A 17,976-nucleotide genomic window follows, 5' to 3' on the forward strand; every position below is an offset into this window, starting at 1 on the left:
CCAACCAAGTCTCTCCATGGTCCATGTGGACAGCTTATGGGGTCTTTAGCAGTAGGGTCTTACCATTAACCTCTAGTGGGTAATCAATATTCTGACAGAAGTCTGTCCTATTAGTATTGGAACATCTAGTAGGTCTCTCTGATCAACAGCTCATTGTGGATGTAAACCACATCCTGGTACAGAGAATTACAGGTCACTGCCAAGAGAAAAGAAAAAAGAAAAAGACGAAGAAGATTAGGAGAAATTTGAGGTTAGGCTTTGTCTCATCCTCTCCAGGGCCCTTCGATTCAAGTGCTTCCCCTAAGGTCCTCTTGAGGGTTCCACCTTTTAGTTTAACTTCCAGAATATAGGATTCTATGGTACCAGTTCAATTTGGGTTCAGATTTGTGCCACCCGCTGGACCCTTCCCTTTCCTGCAAGCCCTACCCTCCCTATTGTCCAAGCCTTGAGATGCTATTCAGCTGTGTCAGCAACTCGGGCTGATCCAGGTTAGGAACTGCAGATGAGTGAGAACATGCAATGATTAGCTTTCTGTGATTTTATGGTTCACTTAAAATGAACTGTTCCAAGTTCAACCATTTCTCTACAAATATTATTGTGTCATTTTTTTTTTCTTACTGCTGAGTAGAATTCCATCTTGTAGATATACCACATCTTGGTTATCCATTCACCCAATTTTTTCAGGAGTTGGGGATGACATAGATATTGTAAAGCCATTATTTAAGAGTGGTTTCTAAGAGCTTGCTATACGCTCTTACAGGAGGTGTTTTGCCTGAGCCCAGGACTATGTGCTGAAGCACTTTCCGAACTTAAACAGTTTCTGCTATAAGGAAGTATCTTGATGCCAGGATGTGGCGTTTTTCTTAGGTCTCTCAGCTTGGCTCTATAATCATTTGCCCTGCTATTACATAACCTATTTTTTTGTTGTTTGTTTTTCTGTGGCAGCAGCTTCTATAACAGGCATCTGTAATGGATGTAGATAGCTTTTGCATAGCCTCAGCCCCATGATCTTGAGTCTGAACATTTCAAAGGCTCCTGTGCATGGCTGTGTTCTATGAGCCTTGTAACAAACCAGGTATAAAAATTATGAAAGAATGAAGGAAAATGACCTTTGGAGGTATTTTAAGACCACATTTCAGGAGCATAAACTGTTTTGGTGTTAGGATATTGTTTAAGAAGGACTTTCTTTTTAATTTATTCATATGTATTTATTTGAGAGGGAAGGATATGTGTGCAAGGGATTCCAGTCTCTGAAAAACTCTAGACACATGGGTCCCCTTGTGCATCTGGCTTATGTGGGTATTGGGGGAATCAAACCTGGGTCCTCTGACTTTGCAGGCAGGTGCCTTAAGTGCTAAGCCATCTCTCCAGCCCAGGAGAACAATCTTGATTAGAATGCAGTAGAAGACACTACAATTATTTCTTTCATTTTTATTTTTTGGGTTTTTGTTTTTTCAGGGTGGGGTCTCTCTCTAGCCAGGCTGACTGAGAATTCACTATGTGGTTTCAAGCTGGCTTGAACTCATAGCAATCCTCCTACCTCTGCCTCCTGAGTGCTGGTATTAAAGGCGTGCTCCACCATGCCAGGCTATAGTAATTTCTATAACAATAGTGGTTCTTCTTTGCAGGCAGTGAGAATCTGTGGCAACTTAAAAATCCTGGAAGGAAAAATAGGTCAGCATTAACAATTATACTCTAATTTTTGGATATAATTCATGTTTTTTGTGGAAATTCTTTTTTAGGAATTAAGGGTTTTTCAAGAAAGAAATTTTAATATTTTATTTTTAGTTATTTGACAGAAAGAGAGAAATATTGAGAATGGTCATGCCAGGGCCTCCATCCACTGCAAATGAACTCCAGAAACATGCACCACCTTGTGCATCTGGCTTATGTGGATCCTGGGGAATCAAACCTGGGTCCTTTGGCTTTGCAGGAAAGCACATTAACTGCTAATACACCCCTCTAGTCCCTGGAAATTCTTTCACTGAGAAAGAACATACAGCTAATGATGCAAAGATATATATTTAATGAAGAAAATAATTTATACTGAAATTGAAAGAAAGCAAATATTTTATTTCCTGTATTCCAGGTTGCTGTTGTTGGATGAGTTAAGTTTAGTAGATTTTTATTTATTTTTTTAATTAAAAAATTTATTTTGAGAGAGAGAGAGAGAGAGAGAGAGAGAAAGACACAGAGAATGAGTGCGCCAGGGCCTTCGGCCACTGTAAATGAACCTCAGACACATGCGCCTCCTTGTACATCTTGCTTGCATGGGTACTGGAGAATTGAACCTTGGTCCTTAGGCTTGGCAGGCAAACACCTTAACCACTAACCCATCTCTCCTGCCCCAGCTTAGTAGATTTTTGGGAAATGAAATACTTTCAAATACTCTTAAGGACTCAAAAGTGAATACTAACAAGGAGGGCCCCTTTGGAAAAGGGGCAGAGATGAGGGAAAGGATGGTACCAACATGTGTTGTTTATATACTAAGTATGTCTAAAACTGATAAAAATAAATTTGAAAAAGTATGTTTAGGGCTGGAGAGATGGCTTAGTGGTTAAGTGCTTGCCTGTGAAGCCTAAGGACCCTGGTTCAAGGCTCCATTCCCCAGGACGCATGTTAGCCAGATGCACAAGGGGGTGCACACATCTGGAGTTCGTTTGCAGTGGCTGGAGGCCCTGGGGCACCCATCCTCTCTCTGTCTGTCTCTTTCGCTGTCTGTTGCTCTCAAATAAATAAATATTTTTTTTAAAAAGTATGTTTATTTCCAAAGCACATACAAAGTCATACTACCTCAAGTAATTAACCACCCTGTCCCCAAAAAACCTGAGTCAATTTTATGTAAATAAATTTTAATAAAAAATAGTTTTTGCATATATACATATGTAATATATATGTGTGTATGTGTGTGTGTGTGTGTGTGTGTGTATAAAATGTTCCATAGCAGTACTTGCTACAAATCCTGACTCTCAGAGGCCCATGTTGGCAGAGGAAGTTACAAGTCACACAACTTGCTCTGCTGGACTCAGATAGGCCTGTATCAGAGCTGGCCTATCTGAAATCCTCCAGGACCCTGAGTCAGTCATGTCAGGAAGTCCACAATGGGTTTCTGTCATTTAAACAGGCACAACCTTGAACAAGGGTCTCTGAGGTCTTTTCTTGCAGAGCCATGCAGAAGTTGTGCTTGCCTACACTGCTGTGCAAGTGTATCATTCCAACCATGGAATTCAAAAGGTGTCCAGGGCTCCAGTTCTCAACCGTGACTGACAGGGCTGCTTCCTGCGTAGAGAATTCTGCTTCCTCTGGACTTTTACAAATGAAGGAGTTACTAAGCTGACTGGGGGAAGATTTCTATTTAGGCAAGTCCCGCCTCCATCATTTTCCTCTTTGGAAATGTCTGAGAGTGTGTGGGTTTTTTCTTTGTTCTTAAAAACAGAACCGAGCTGGACAGATGACTTAGTGTATTAGGGCACTTGTCTGTATAAAGCCAAAGGACCCAGATTCAATTCCCCTGGACCCACGTAAGCCAGATACACAAGGTAGTCCATGTATTTGGAGTTCGTTTGCAGTGGCTGGAAGCCCTGGTATACCTCTTCTCTCTACCTATCTCTTTCTTTCAAATAAATAAAAATATATTTTTTCAAAAATTGCAACCTTAAAGGAAAAACAAACAGAAACTTATCCTCAAAATACAAACATGTTTAGAGGACTCTGGAAAAGTAGTTTTATCTAGTTTTTATTTGTGAGAGTGAGAGTGAGAAAGAGATTGAGATAAAAGCAGGTACAGAATGGGTAAACCAGGGCCACTAGCCACTGCAAATGGACTCCAAAATCTTGAGCCACTTTGCGCATCTGGCTTATGTGGGCACTGGGGAATTGAACCTTAGGCTTTGCAGGCAAGCACCTTAACCACTAACCCATCTCTTCTAGCCCTTCCATTGTTTCTTGTTTCTTGATGCCCCATCTTGAGAAATGAGTGATCAAGATCAAAGCTTTGAGGATGTGGACATCCTAAGTGGTCCGAAAATCATTTTTGCCACCAGTGTGTGTACTTGTACAGAGCACGGAGCCTGCCTTGTATGAGATGTAATCTCTTCTCCAGACACAAGACTGGGTGCACTGCTGAACATCTGAGGTGCTCCAGCTATAAACAGAGTGCTAGGGTTTTGTTAGTCCAGAAACATCTGATAGTTTCATTTTTTAAAAATTTTATTAATTTATTTGAGAGCGACAGACAAAGAGGCAGATAAAGAAAATGGGCACGCCATGGCCTCCAGCCACTGCAAACGAACTCCAGATGTGTGCGCCCCTCCTTGTGCATCTGGCTAACGTGGGTCCTAGGGGATGGAGCCTTGAACCAGGGTCCTTAGGCTTCATAGGCAAGCGCTTAAATGCTAAGCCATCTCTCCAGCCCTATAGTTCCATTTTTAAGGACATTTCACAACATTAGAATTTCTCAACGGGCTCACAATATAGAAATTCTTTGTGATGATGACATCAGCCTGGGCAGCTGTATCATCTGTTCTGCCCAACCCCAAACAAAAAACAAGGTAATGACTCTTAAGTCATTGAAACTGCCTTTATTTTGTTATGTGTAACACCCACTTTAAAAAAAAAAACCCAGAAAATGGCTTACATTTTTCTTTTTCTTCAAGTGGGAAATAAATATCTCTTTACTCAGATAGGTAGCTCCCTTACCCTCCCCCAACCCCCTCTGCACATTTTTTGTTTATAGTGTTTGGGATCCAACCCAACCCTTACAGTGGTTTAGTTCACATGGTGGGGTGCAACACAATTTCCCTGGGTGTCCTTTGCTATCCACTTCCCGATAAAGGTTCTATGAGGGACAAGTCTGACGACTTACATGACTGGCTATTTCAAATTGAGTTATGTGTTAGGAAAATTCTACCTTTCCAGAATATTACAGCCATGCCCCAGTCTAGGTTTCATGCTTTAGTTGTATTTATAACAGCTGTCATTATATTGAGTAATGAAGTGGGAGGCTAAAAGAAGGGTGAGGATCATTAAATTTTGCTGTTAGTTTTGATATAATGGGTGGATTTGCTTCAAAGGTATATGAACTTGAACCTTCAGTTGTTTTCACACATGTCCCTTCCAAGGCCCAGTGGTTCACAAATTCTATAAGCTTCAAAATTCACAACACTAATCTGTCATTTTCTAATAGAAAAATAGAATAAAGGGCTAGTCATAATTATAATGACAGAAAACACTTTTATTTCATTTCTATCAGTAGAAACAGTCATAGACAGGACACCCTAATGATGACAGCCATGTAAAGTGGTAACTGTTCTATGGCACACAATTGCAGTAGTTTGTCATAAAAGACAAGATTCAAAGTGCTGGGAAAGAAACTAATGTGTTGTACTTGTCTGAATGCAAATCTCCAAAACAGTGTACTTACTGCATTTGTTTAACTGCCAAAGATTTGCTATGTTGTTTACTTTGCAGGTTCTCCTCATGGTTCTGTTCATGAAAGAACCCATGTCAGTTCCAAGGAGCTGTAACCTTCAGCTCAGTCAGCAATCATGACAACCCAGGTTTAAAAGTCTCCATTTTGCCACCTCCTGGCTCGGACACTTCAAATCCCTAATGTCTAAAGTAGACATAATCTTACTATGTCTTTTAGGACCATAGTGTGATTCGGTGAGAGGCCATGTAGGCCACATGTAGGAAAGAGTAAGCACTTCCACACACACTACACACACACACACACACACACACACACACACACACACACACACAATTATTTACTAGGAAGAAACTCTTTAAATGTGAGACTGATCTTTTTTTCTCAATGTCTGCCAAGAAGTCCTAAATTAGCCTCCAGCAATAAAAGTTACACATTATTCCAGGCATGACTTGTACATATTTTTCCCCTGGATTGACAGTAAGAATAATTTTGATAGTGATGCAGGAATTTTTGGAGCTTTCCAGATAAAAGCAAAAGGCTTATCTTTTTTTTTTTTTTTTTTTTTTTGGTTTTCAAGGTAGGGTCTCACTCTGGTCCAGGCTGACCTGGAATTAACTCTGTAGTCTCAGGGTGGCCTTGAACTCACGGTGATCCTCCTACCTCTGCCTCCCGAGTGCTGGGATTAAAGGCATGCGCCACCACGCCTGGCAAAAGGTTTATCTTTATTGATCTAGATGAAGTGAGTGATGGGTACCATTTCTGAGGAGATTATAGATATGACATAGTTTTTTTCTGTCACAGCTCCTCAGCATAGAATTGGCTAGAATGCAAGCTTTCAAGAATTCTTCACACAGAGGCCTGATTAAAACCCGAGAGAGTCCAGAACACTCCTCCCTCATGAGTCAGTAGTATGTTAAATCTAGGTTTTGTCCTTTATGCACAATATTATACTCACAATTGATTAATGTATCCAAGTTCTTATTATAATACTATAAACTAGATTAATGTTGCCAATTAAAAGATCACTTTTCACATGGCTTTGTCTCTCTCCATAGGCTTTAGATCACCCTATAGATATTAAAGAGGTACAGAATTCTCCTTAGTAATTTCTTTTAAAATGATACAGGTGAAAAAATAAGAAATATACCACATTTACTGCAATTTTGGTTTGCTTCTCGTATAATTCTACATTACAAAACAGGCTTCCACACAAAAATATGAACAATTAAATTCTTCCCATACTAGTAGCATTGAATCTTAAGATTTTTTTTCCATTCTTTTTGAAAATGGTTGTCAAATTGTCAGGCACTGCATTACTATCTCCAACCTATTTTTAACAATTTATCTGAGTGCATAAATTATAGCTTCCTTTTCCTTTCCTGTGACATCTAGTATACCCCATTTAAAGGAATGAATGAAATGCATGTTTAAACTGTCTTGATGTTGTTAATTACTTTCTAAGATGTTTCATAACAGGAAAGTGTTTGGCAAGCACTCGACAGCTTGGAATATTAACATCTTCAAGGACATGAGCTTCTCAGTGTTCAATAAAAATGGGTGAGGCAAGAATTAAAAGAATTTTTTTTCTTTTTTAGTAAAATGGATCTATGAAAAAGATAGACAGAGCATAAGTTGGGGGGGGGACTGTGGTTATGTTGGCAGGGTTTAGGTTATAAAATTAGAACATCCCCTCAGTGGACCATATTGGTGGTTAGGTTTGCTTCCCTGATGACATAAGAAAATCCTGAAACCATTTTTAACCCACTTGAGCTTATATGTGAAGCTGTGAACGCCCAGGCACGGTCCTGCCAGCTGTCTGTCTGTCTGTCACAGGCAGTGTCCCCAGACTAGTAACAACAGAGCTTAGTGAGAAGAAAGGAAGAGGAGCCCAGATTTCCATGAACTTGAAAGTGAAATTGGTAGGATTCAAATTTTATGTATTATGCAATGCAAAGCAATTTGTGTCACACTTTATTTTCTGTCTCACAGAAATTAAGCAGAATGGTTACTATGCATCCAAATGTCATTTTTAACTTGTCAAATAGTAACAGTTCAAACAGCACATTATGACTAATCCATTAAACAGGCGAAGAGAATATAATTAGGTGGAGATATGACTCAATTATTGTTTTGGTTACTAGTGGACAACATCTGTCATTATCATGAATTGGCTCCCGAGAGTTGGCACAACCTTGGCACTGTCCCTGGCATGACACTCAGGGACTGAAGGCAAAGGAAGGAGGGAAAACAGAAGAGAAGCAAAGAAGATAAAGTCCAAGGAAGGAAAGGTAAAATGTGGGGCAGAGAGGAAAACAGAATAGTTCCCACAAGATAAAATACAGGAATTACATATAGATATCACGTACACCTATCTATCGATTGATCTATCTAAACATCCAACCATCAGTGGATGGATGAGATTTTATGTATATATTATATATATATATATATATATATACATATATATATATATATATATATATATATTATATATATATAAAATCTCCCCCATATGGCATTTCAGAGCAGCTTTCATTAAAACATTAAAAAATGACGGATGGATAAACCACTTGTTTAATGTTATGAATTAATATAAATTTTAGAAAGCTTGGAAAATATTTTAAACTCACTTTTTCCTTCACTCAGCATTCACAAAAGGCCTAGTATATAGGAAAAACTGAAGTTAGACTGGGAGGGGAGAGAATGAAATGACTGTGTGACCTGAGGGCAGGGTGACAGGATGGGGACAGTGAGGTGGAAAGCCCCATGTCGTAAGGCAAAGGGAGTGAGGATGTCTGCTGGGTGTCTCAGGTTTAGAACTGTCTCTGTGGACACCAGGCACCAGGGAGCCCATGAAGATCTTTAAGCAAGGAGCAACATTATCCCTGTGGAGGTGGTGTTGGTATTGGGGTAGACTTAAGTAAAAATGTGCAAACTAATTGAGATGATAAGATGATCTAAAAGGGTTGTTGTGAGAATGGAGGTGACTCCTAATTAATTATTTGCCCAGTAGTGGCTGAGGCAGTGAGGCAGCGAGGAGAGAAGAGGGCCCGGCCTGGACCCTCAGGAGGTGGAGGTAGATGACTGAGTGTCTAATTGTGATGGAGAGGGAGATATAATAAACTCTGTTTAAAGGAAGACTGCTTAAAACAAGAGTTCACTGCAGACATGACAAAGACATTTAAAAAATGTGAACTGGCTAGGTGTGGTGGTGAATGTCTTTAATCCCAGGACTCAGGAGGTGGAGGAGGAGGATCACTGAGTTCAAGAGCACTCTGAGACTGCATAGTGAATTCCAGGGCAGCCTGGGCTAGAATGAGACCCTACCTCGGAGGAAGGACCAAAAAAGAAAAATCAAACCAAGACAAAACAATAAGACAACAGGCTGGAGAGATGGCTTAACATTTAAGGTGCTTGCTTACAAAGCCTAAAGACTCAGTAGTGCATGAATCTGGAGTTTGTTTGTAGAGGCTGGAGGCTCTGATGTACCCATTCTCTCTCTTCTATCTCCCTATGCTTGAAAATAAATAAAAGCATAAAATGTTTAAAAACAAAACACAAACAACAAACAACAACAAAAAATTGTAGACTAGAAGAGCAGGATGATGGGGAGGATAACTGCATAGTGCCTCCTTCTGGATAGAAAGTAGTCATCATGAACTCACGACAGTTGTGGTTTGCAGCTTAAGACTGAGCCTTGTCAATACTGTCCATCATTGCTGGGGAAACATACATGAGACTCCAGACATTCCAGAGTAGCTAATAACAGGTTATGGTTGCTGGGAGAGGAGGGGTTAGTTTCATCAGAGGTGTAGCCATTGGTAAATTGCCCATTGCACAGTAAATAACCTTCCACCCAAGATCATGCAGGCAGCCCTAAGTTACCTCACTGGGTTAGAAAAAGGCATGAATGTAAGATGAAGATTAATGGAGAAGAAGTGTGTTAAAGGCAGGGGGAGCAACATGCAACAGAATAACTGAGAGGAATAAGAACAAAAAACATTATGTACATACATGCAAATGTCAAAAGTGGAAAAAAGTAAATAAAAATAAAAATGTAGATTAAGTATGAATAAGTTGTTTTTTAAAAAATATTTGTTTTTACTTACTTGAAAGAGAGAGAATAGGCACATCAAGTCTTCTTGCCAGAGCAAATGAACTCCAGATGCATGTGTCACTTTCTGCATCTGACTTTATATGGCTACTTGATCTGGCAGACTTGGTAAATAAGTACCTTTAACCACTGAGCCTTCTCCCTAAAATCCTTGTCTGTGATTTTTAAAATTTTAATAAATTTATTTTATTTATTAGAGACAGAGAAAGGGAGAGAGAGCAAGAAAGTGAGAATAGGTGCACCAGGGATTCCAGCCACTGCAAACGAACTCCAGACACATGTGCCACCATGTGCATCTGGCTTACGTGGGACCTGGAGAATTAAACCTGGGTCCTTAGGCTTCACTGGCAAGTGCCTTAAATGCTAAGCCATCTCTCCAGCCCATCCTTCTCTGTTTTAACTAATGACAGTATGTAAACCATGTGTTTATAGAATGACAAAAATCACAGGCATCTCAGGGATTGTGGATAGGTAGACCAAGAGATCATAAACAACAAAGAAATTAAGTTCAGAGTACTAGGCATTTTGAGGAAAGGAGAAAGTTATTTTATGGCAAAGAGAATATAGAAATGTCTCCTGCATTTTTCAGGACCACCATATATCCATCTATATCTATATCTATATCTATCTATCTATCTATCTATCTATCTATCTATATATATATATATATATATATATATAAATTTTTATTTATTTATTTGAGAGAGAAATAGACGAGAGAGATAGAGAATGGACACGCCAGGGCTTCCCACCACTGCATAGGGACTCCAGATGCATGCACCACCTTGCACATCCAACTTATGTGGGTCCTGGGGAATTGAGCCTGGGTCCTTTGGCTTTGCAGGCAAACAATTTAACTGCTAAGCCATCTCTCCAGTCCCTCGGGACCATTTTAAACCACTTTCATGCATGTATGAAATATATTTGCATTCTACTTCCCTATTTACTTACTTTTTCATCTCCCACTAAAACCCTTCTTCCCATTACATCATTTTTTAAAAGCAATCTTTTATTTATTTGCAAGCAGAGAGATGTAAGAGAGACAGAGAGAATGGGTACTCCCAGGCCTTCAGCTGCTACAAATGAACTCCAGATGCACGTACCTCTTTGTGCATCTGGCTTTACCTTAGTACTTTACATAACACTTGAACCCAGGTCATTAGGCTTTGCAAGCAAGTGCCTTAACCACTGAGCAATATCTCCAGTCCCCATTATTTCATGCCTTGTGTATTTTTTTTTTTTTGGCCCACTGATTTTAATTAGGACTGTTTGCTTAATCATGGATGGGAGGCCATTTGCTGGAGAATATGCAATCCTCCAGGGGCTACACCACTAAGGAACCTGATACCATCTTTCCCAGGTAGTACTGGTTTTCACTCTTTGCCATGGAGGTGAAGGGTCTCATGGAACCCTTCCTTCATCTGTGATAAGACAGTGATGGGCTTCAGTCCTGTGTATGAAACTAAAGTTTATCTTTTCATCAACTAAACATTTGGGTGAAAAAAAAATTATGATACAGTTGGACTCCCTTGCTGGTGCCCGAACACGCTGTATGCCAACAAGACAGTTCTGCCCAGGCTCTGGTCAGTGTTAATGTAGGGAATCAGTGAGGTCTCACCATGTGTTGAGTGCATACCACTTGCCAGATGTGTGTGTGCACACATGTGCATGAACGCTTGTGCACAGGGGAGTACTCAGGAGGACTTGAGCTAGCTTTCTCACTCACACACACACACACACACACACACACACACACGTTACAAGCAGTAACACAGTGTGCAGAAAGGAAGACTGAGGAACAGGTGAAACACCTTGACCTGATTAAACAGGAGATATGTTTGGCATCTTCTGTGACAGAAGAAGGCATTCTAGGGCACACAGCAATTTTTTTTTTATGAGCACTTATGCAAGAAGTCAAGCTTTTAATGTGGGCTGGGAAACACAGGGCTGTCACCAGCACACTGGTTCTTGCTGTCCTTCAGGTGGAGGCTGTGCCAGAAAGGGTTAAGGAATGCCTTACTCATGTTACATGAAGTAGCAGAAATGATCAGATGAAAACAGAACGTGGAGAGGGAAAACAAGCAATGCCCTAAGGCATTGTTTCCTAGCCACAAGGCTTGTACTTACATGGATGAGCTGAGCCTGTTATCAGACCAGTGTCCTCTAGGGTCGGGGCCCATCACAGACACCCTGTCCCCCTTAACTGTAGCAGCTGGGACTGGGAATCTTCGGGTTTAAACGTTGAGTCACCGCTGAACCGCAGGCAGGCCTGGAAGCCCGGCTGGGAGGCCACGCCCCCCGGGAGGCCACGCCCCCAGCGTGGTTGGCTGGCCGGGGAGGAGCTGGCCCGTGCTAAAGAGACAGGAACTTCATTCTGCTCAGTCAGAAACTATGCCCCTGCCCACACCATGAGCTGGCTCTCGAGTTCCCAGGGAGTTGTGCTAACTGCCTACCACCCCAGCGGCAAGGACCAGGCCGTGGGGGAGAGCCTTGCCAAGGGAGGTGAGGAAGCCACCTCGAGGTAAGCCAGGAGAACAAACAAAACCCTCTTCACCTGCAGCTGGAGCGCTGACCTGACCGGGAAGCTGGGTGGGAGAAGGGGAATCACCTTTGTACTTGGAGCCTCGCCTCCCACTGCAGCAGCAACCTCTGGCGTGGCTTTGATGTGCCTTTCATCTTACTCACTCCAAGTGTGAGGGGCTCCTAGGATTATGGGTGCCCGACCAGGGGGAGGGAAGGGGGATCTGGCTCCGTGGCTAGCAGACCAGTTGCTTAGCAGGTGCACTTGCAAATGCTGAAAGATCGAATGACTTCCTCTGAGATGGAATTCTTGAATGGGCTCAAGGCACCGCCACTGGAACTGTTAGCTGGAAAAGCCTGCCAAAAAAAGCAGGGAGGCTGGTCACACTGTACAAGCTGTTTAGAGAGCGGTGTTTTTTGGCCCCTTCTCCTTGCTGAAAGCAAACCTCTTAGGCAGAGCGCCCAAGAAGCTGGCCTGTGTCATTTCTTGTGGGGGCAGATTTCCCTCCACTCCCTTGAGCTTTCAAAAAGGAGTTTTTGTCCTAACACCACACTCTGCCCTTGCTGCAGGAGGGAAACATAGTTAATGTTAAATCGCTTCATAGACAGACGGAGCAAATGTTCTATAGACCACTGGGGCGCACAGAGAAGTTTTCTTCCTATCTGTGCACTTTGTTCTGTTTTCCAAGAGTTTTTTTTCCTTTCTCCTAGTAATGACCTCCTCACGCTGAACATTTTTTTTTCCTCCAGTCTAAGATATAAATTGCAAATATTGGTCTGGGAGATTGTAAAAAAAAAATTACTAGTAAGTCCATTTCCGTTTGGTGCTAAGTGTGATAATAAAACCTCCTTTGTTTCTGTGTGACTTACTTTTATGCCTTATGCAGAAATAATGCTTTCTTTCATTTGTTTTAAAATCCCCAAATATAGGGGGTGTGGGGAAAAAAATCAAAGGAATGGCTATAATACTTTGGCTTGGACCTAGGCTGCCCAGAACTTTATTTCTCACATGTTACCCACAGTGTTTAATTCCATTGAATGAACCCATTTCCCTAGACAAGTGGGAATGCCTGCTTTTGCTCTCCATCTGTTACCATTTTATTTTCTGCCTTTTTAAACTATTTCCTGTGACAAATCATAAACTGCATCCATTCTTCTGTACAACAATGACACGCATATTTCACAGTGTGCAGTCTGTAACACCAGCCCATACCAGCCAGGACTTGGCTTCCACATCTCAGTCAAAACTGCCAGAATTGTGCAAGCTTGCAAGTTCTTCATTGCCTTTAGGCTGGGTTGCCTGAGTGTTGGAGCAGAATCTTGGATCTTAACTGGCAGAGTGGACTGAGGCACAGGACCTTGAACCCAAAGCTCTCATTTTCACTGTGGGGACTCAAACCCCAGGAATTCCCCAGGTCTTGTCAATGTCTGTCCCTTGTAGGCCTTTCCCTAGGGCTGCATATGCACATCTCTTCTGTGTCTGTGGTTTTGTAGCTTGTTGTGGATGGTATAGACCTGAATGCTTTTAGCAAACAATAGGAATGGATGGTTTTCTGCTATTGCTTAAGCAGAACCAAGAGACACTGAGGGGCAGGATGTTGTGAGGCCCATGAAGTAAGTGTGAGTATTGGAGGCACAACTCCAGGACTGTTTCCAAAGGCCTCTCCCACTTGGCTACCATGTTGAATACCTAGGATATGGTTGTCTTGGGGTTTGTTATTTTTGATGGGAGACTGGTTTGAGGCTTGAAGGAGGACAGAGGGTCAGTTTTCCTTAGCTTTTACCCTTAAGCATAGAATAATTGATCAGATAAGCAAAATGTAAGTCATGTTTAGCATGAAAGGATTTGAGATACTAGAATTGGTATGGGGGTGGGGCTACATGGAAGGAGGCTGATTTGAGGGTGGGATGAGATCAGTAATGATCACCTGAGCTTGGGGTTGAGTGCATGGAACTTTGGCTCTGGCAGGGGTGGTTGGCTGGCAGTTTAAGCCTTAGGAAGCTGCTGTAAGGTATAAAGGTGGTTGCTGATGCCTGTGTTTTCCACGCTTTCCGAGAACTGCAACAAAAACAGAGGCTAATTTCAACTACATTCTCTTAGTTTACTTAGTACTTCGTAAACAGTTGCTACAGGCAGAAAAAATATTCTGATCTTGCTTATCCTAAGATTTAATCTTTTCTAAATATGTAATTTCATGAAGTATTTAATCAAAGGGTTCAATGAAACAAACACACATATAACACAATTAAAAACTGTAAAGGGTTAGGTATATGATTTCAGATATTTTTGAAAAATATTTGATTTTGGACTTCTGTTGCCATGTTTTTTTAAATTGTTATTCTGGCCTTTTGAAAACCTGGAATGGTATGGAATTAGTATTTCTGTAACTAATTTGATAGCCTAAAATGGTATTCCATTCCATTATCTGTCTTCATCAGAACACATTCACTGGATACCAGATTAAGGAATTCCTCCCACTCCTGGTTAGGGCCTCCCAAGTATTTGTAGAATCTTGTTTTCATTTTTGTAATGTTTTGTCCTCAAACTATCCAGATTTGAAGAAATGTGTTAACATTAGTTGTTTTGGCTGACTTGTATACAAATGTTTCCAAAGGAAACCATTTTTTATATGTAGCTCTATTTATAGAGTTTATTTACTTGTTTCACAGGCAGGCTTCTCAGTATTTCCTTTGGGAAAAGTAATTTTTCAACAAAAAACTATATTTTCCTGATTTTACCATTCTTTTGGCTTTATCCTCACTAAAAAAAAAAAAAAACTACTCTGTCTACCTTGTATTGTTTCTTTGTTGACCTTTTAATAATGCCAAGTATTACTATTGGAATATTTATTGACCAGGGTGGGCTGGAGGATGAGATGTTTTATGCCTACTCAAATAAATGTGTAGTTCTCATTATATATAGTTTTGTTGATCCCGACTTGCCTTTGGTTATGGGTAGAAATAAATAAGAGGGATATAGGATATGCCTGTAGATGTTAGGTCTGAAGCCCAAGGTTCTGAGGCCAGCCTGGCTGGATCACATCCTGACCCTTTTGGTCCTTAGCAGTATACACTACTGAGAGTTATGTAAGTGAACTTCACAGTGGCACTCACTTCATTGGGACTATGAAGTGAGATGTGACCATGTACATAAAGCACATGGAACAGTGTAGGGTTCATAGCTAGCTACTACTTTTCTAAACACTTGACATCCTAAAGAACTTTCTAGCATGTAGGAAAGTCTTTAGTCTAACAGTATGTTTGTAAATCTCATCATGGGTAAGAATGTGGGCATGATCCACATGCTACTAATTAAGAACGACATATTGGAAGTTGGGCATAGTGACATACCATTGTCACAGCACTAGATCAGGAGTTCTGGCCTCTACATACTGGGCTGCATAAGACCCCATCAAAAAATTTAATAAACACAAAAAGAATGACACTGGAAACTAGGGACATGCACTGATGATTCTAGCACTGAGAAGTTGGAGGAGAATCAGGGATTTAATGTCCTCCTTGGCTACGTAGTGAGTGTGAGGGCAATCTATTAGACTCAGTCTTGGAAAACAAAAATTGAGGAACATAAAATAAAGGATACTGCAAAATGAAGTATAATCTAAAGCTTCAGGCCTGTGAACTCTGGGAGACTTTTGAGATGTCCTTCAGATCCGTAGTAATGTGTTGAGTAGAACTGGAGACAGCTGCCTGTAGAAGTTCTCCCTGGGGGTACAGATGGGCATTGGTGTCTGCAAACACTGACTTTTATGGCAAGATGAAATGTGGATGTGTCTCTTATTTTGACATTTGGACCTCCTACTTCCTCCACATACCCCTCTTCTTCCTTACAGAACTGCTGTTCCACGTGCCAAGTGGAAAAGGGCTGTCATTTTCATATGCTTGTTTCAGCTCTAGACTTTTTCAAGTCTCCCCCATCCCTTGGCTCTGTAAGCATAGCCCCGCATAGCAGGTGGGCTTTCGGAGTTCTTACCATGAGGCACTTGTCCAGGTGCTGGTGTTTAATGGGAAGCACAACTGTGTTAGTTATCCCCTCCTCACTGTGGTAAGTAGGTGAGAAAAACAACAAGGGAGAAAGAGGTATCTTGACTCCTGGCTTAGAGGTTTCAGTCCATGGTTCTTAGGCCCATTTCATTGGACTTGAGTTAAGGCTGACTGTCAGGGTGGCAGGTGTGTATACTGGAGGAGGCTGTTGTTCTCATGCCAGTCTAGGAGCAGAGAGAGAGAAGAGGAAGGGAGGAAGGGAGGGAGAGATGCCAGGGACAAAATATAGCCCCCAAGAACACATCCCAAGAGACTTATTTTCTCTGAATACTAAGCCTTGGTTCCAACATAGTCTAGCACCTCCCCAAACAGTGACACCAGCCAGATACCAAGGCTTCAACACATGAGCTATGGAAGACATCTTATATTAAAAATGTGTGTGTGTGGGGGGGGGGATATCCTGAGGTAGAAAATAAACACCTGAACAGTGAGAGAGGCAAACCTTAGACATTTCTGGAACAGGAGATTTGAAGGCAGAGAGGAGATGGGATAAATGGGAGTCATGAATCATGAACCCAGAGGAACTACTGGGAGAAGCAAATGGTCCTGCATAGCTGGAGGGATGGGAGAAGAAAGCCACTTGAGAACTTTGTGCATAAAGATGGGTGACATTAGGAAAGAGGGTTTTGAACACAGGAAAAGCAGAGCACGTTCCGGTTGTCAATGGTCCCTCGGACTACAGTGTTGACTAAAAAGTTCACACAGGACACATAGGAGCCGAAGGTGCTGACCTGGGCCTGGGTCTTAGTAATCTCAGTAATGGACGGGGAAAGCTGTGACTCTGTAAGCTGCTGTGTAGGATTTCCTGTTGTCTGGTATGTGAACAAACTAAAGATTGCTACAAGCTTTTTGACCTAAGACTTTGTAAGGGTAGGGAAGACTTCCTGGGGTGTGTAAGAAGGGCCGACTGGGAAAGATCTGAAACACAGTTGGGGTCATCTAAGTTGGAAACATCTTTTGAAGAGAAGCTTTCAAAGGACACAGTTGTTTTTCTTGACGAGGTCGGAAGTCTGGTTGGTTGGTATGGTGCTGGGGATTGAACTCCGGGACCTGTGCATGGTCTGCAAGCATTGCGCTGCGCACCCTGCCAGAGGCCAGCATTGCTGGGTGACTTCCCATAGCACTTTCACAAAACCGGTGCACAATGCCATCAATAAGGTTTTGTCCTTCTCGATGTGTTCATTATCCAAAATTAGTATTTTGTGAAAGGGCTGTATATTAATGAGTTTTTCTATTATAGTTTAATAGAGCATGTTTTCTCATTGTAATTTTCCAAGATTTTGTACCTGGCCATCTGGAGGATTTGTGTGCATATAGTGTATATAGGAGTGGGATGCACATGTGTATGGAGGTTCATGTGCACGTATGTGTGTGTGAACGCCAGAGGTTGACATTGGGGATCTTCGTTAATCACTCTTCACCTTACTGCTTAAGATAAAGTCTTTCAGTGAACCGAGGGCTCACCAATTTGGCTAGACTATGTAGCTAGCAAGTTCAGGGATCCTCCAGTTTCTACCTTTCCTTGCTGGGTTACAGGTACACAGCGCTCTACCTGGCTTTTACAGACATTGTGATCAGAACTCAGGTCCTCATACTTGTAAGGGCATTGCAATTGCTGACTCACCCATTTTCCCAGTCCCTATCTATACCTTTGAATTGTGAATCTTTTTGGTGGACTTATTTTAAGTTATCTGTATGGAACATGTTTCCAAATATAAAGATAGTATGTAAGATATAATTGTCTTTCAAATATAAGGATTAGAAATAAAAAATACATCCCATCCCCTCAAACACCTGCAAAATGTTGCCTTGTTTTTCCTGGCACACTTGTCCCTTCTTCTCTGCACAA

The 17,976-nt window shown here is 41.4% G+C and overlaps 1 protein-coding gene and 1 long non-coding RNA gene across 2 annotated transcripts in view; one reads left to right on the forward strand and one right to left on the reverse strand.

The window, feature by feature from the left end:
• Positions 1-136: 136 nt before the first annotated feature.
• LOC123463338 lies at positions 137-11,829 on the reverse strand. Its single transcript, XR_006638886.1, has 3 exons — positions 11,673-11,829; positions 1,541-1,658; positions 137-196 (listed from the first exon to the last, which is right to left on the reverse strand). It is a non-coding gene; the product is annotated as an uncharacterized LOC123463338 (long non-coding RNA).
• Positions 11,830-11,892: 63 nt separating this feature from the next.
• Arhgap18 (Rho GTPase activating protein 18) overlaps positions 11,893-17,976 on the forward strand; it is a 163,100-nt gene continuing 157,016 nt past the window's right edge. The window contains exon 1 of the mRNA XM_004651216.3: positions 11,893-12,066. Within this exon, the coding sequence (XP_004651273.1) occupies positions 11,954-12,066 (113 nt within the window). The 5' untranslated portion in view covers positions 11,893-11,953. The remainder of the gene's footprint in view (positions 12,067-17,976) is intronic.

Source organism: Jaculus jaculus, chromosome 9 (genome assembly GCF_020740685.1).
Source record: "Jaculus jaculus isolate mJacJac1 chromosome 9, mJacJac1.mat.Y.cur, whole genome shotgun sequence".
Lineage (NCBI taxonomy): Eukaryota > Metazoa > Chordata > Mammalia > Rodentia > Dipodidae > Jaculus > Jaculus jaculus.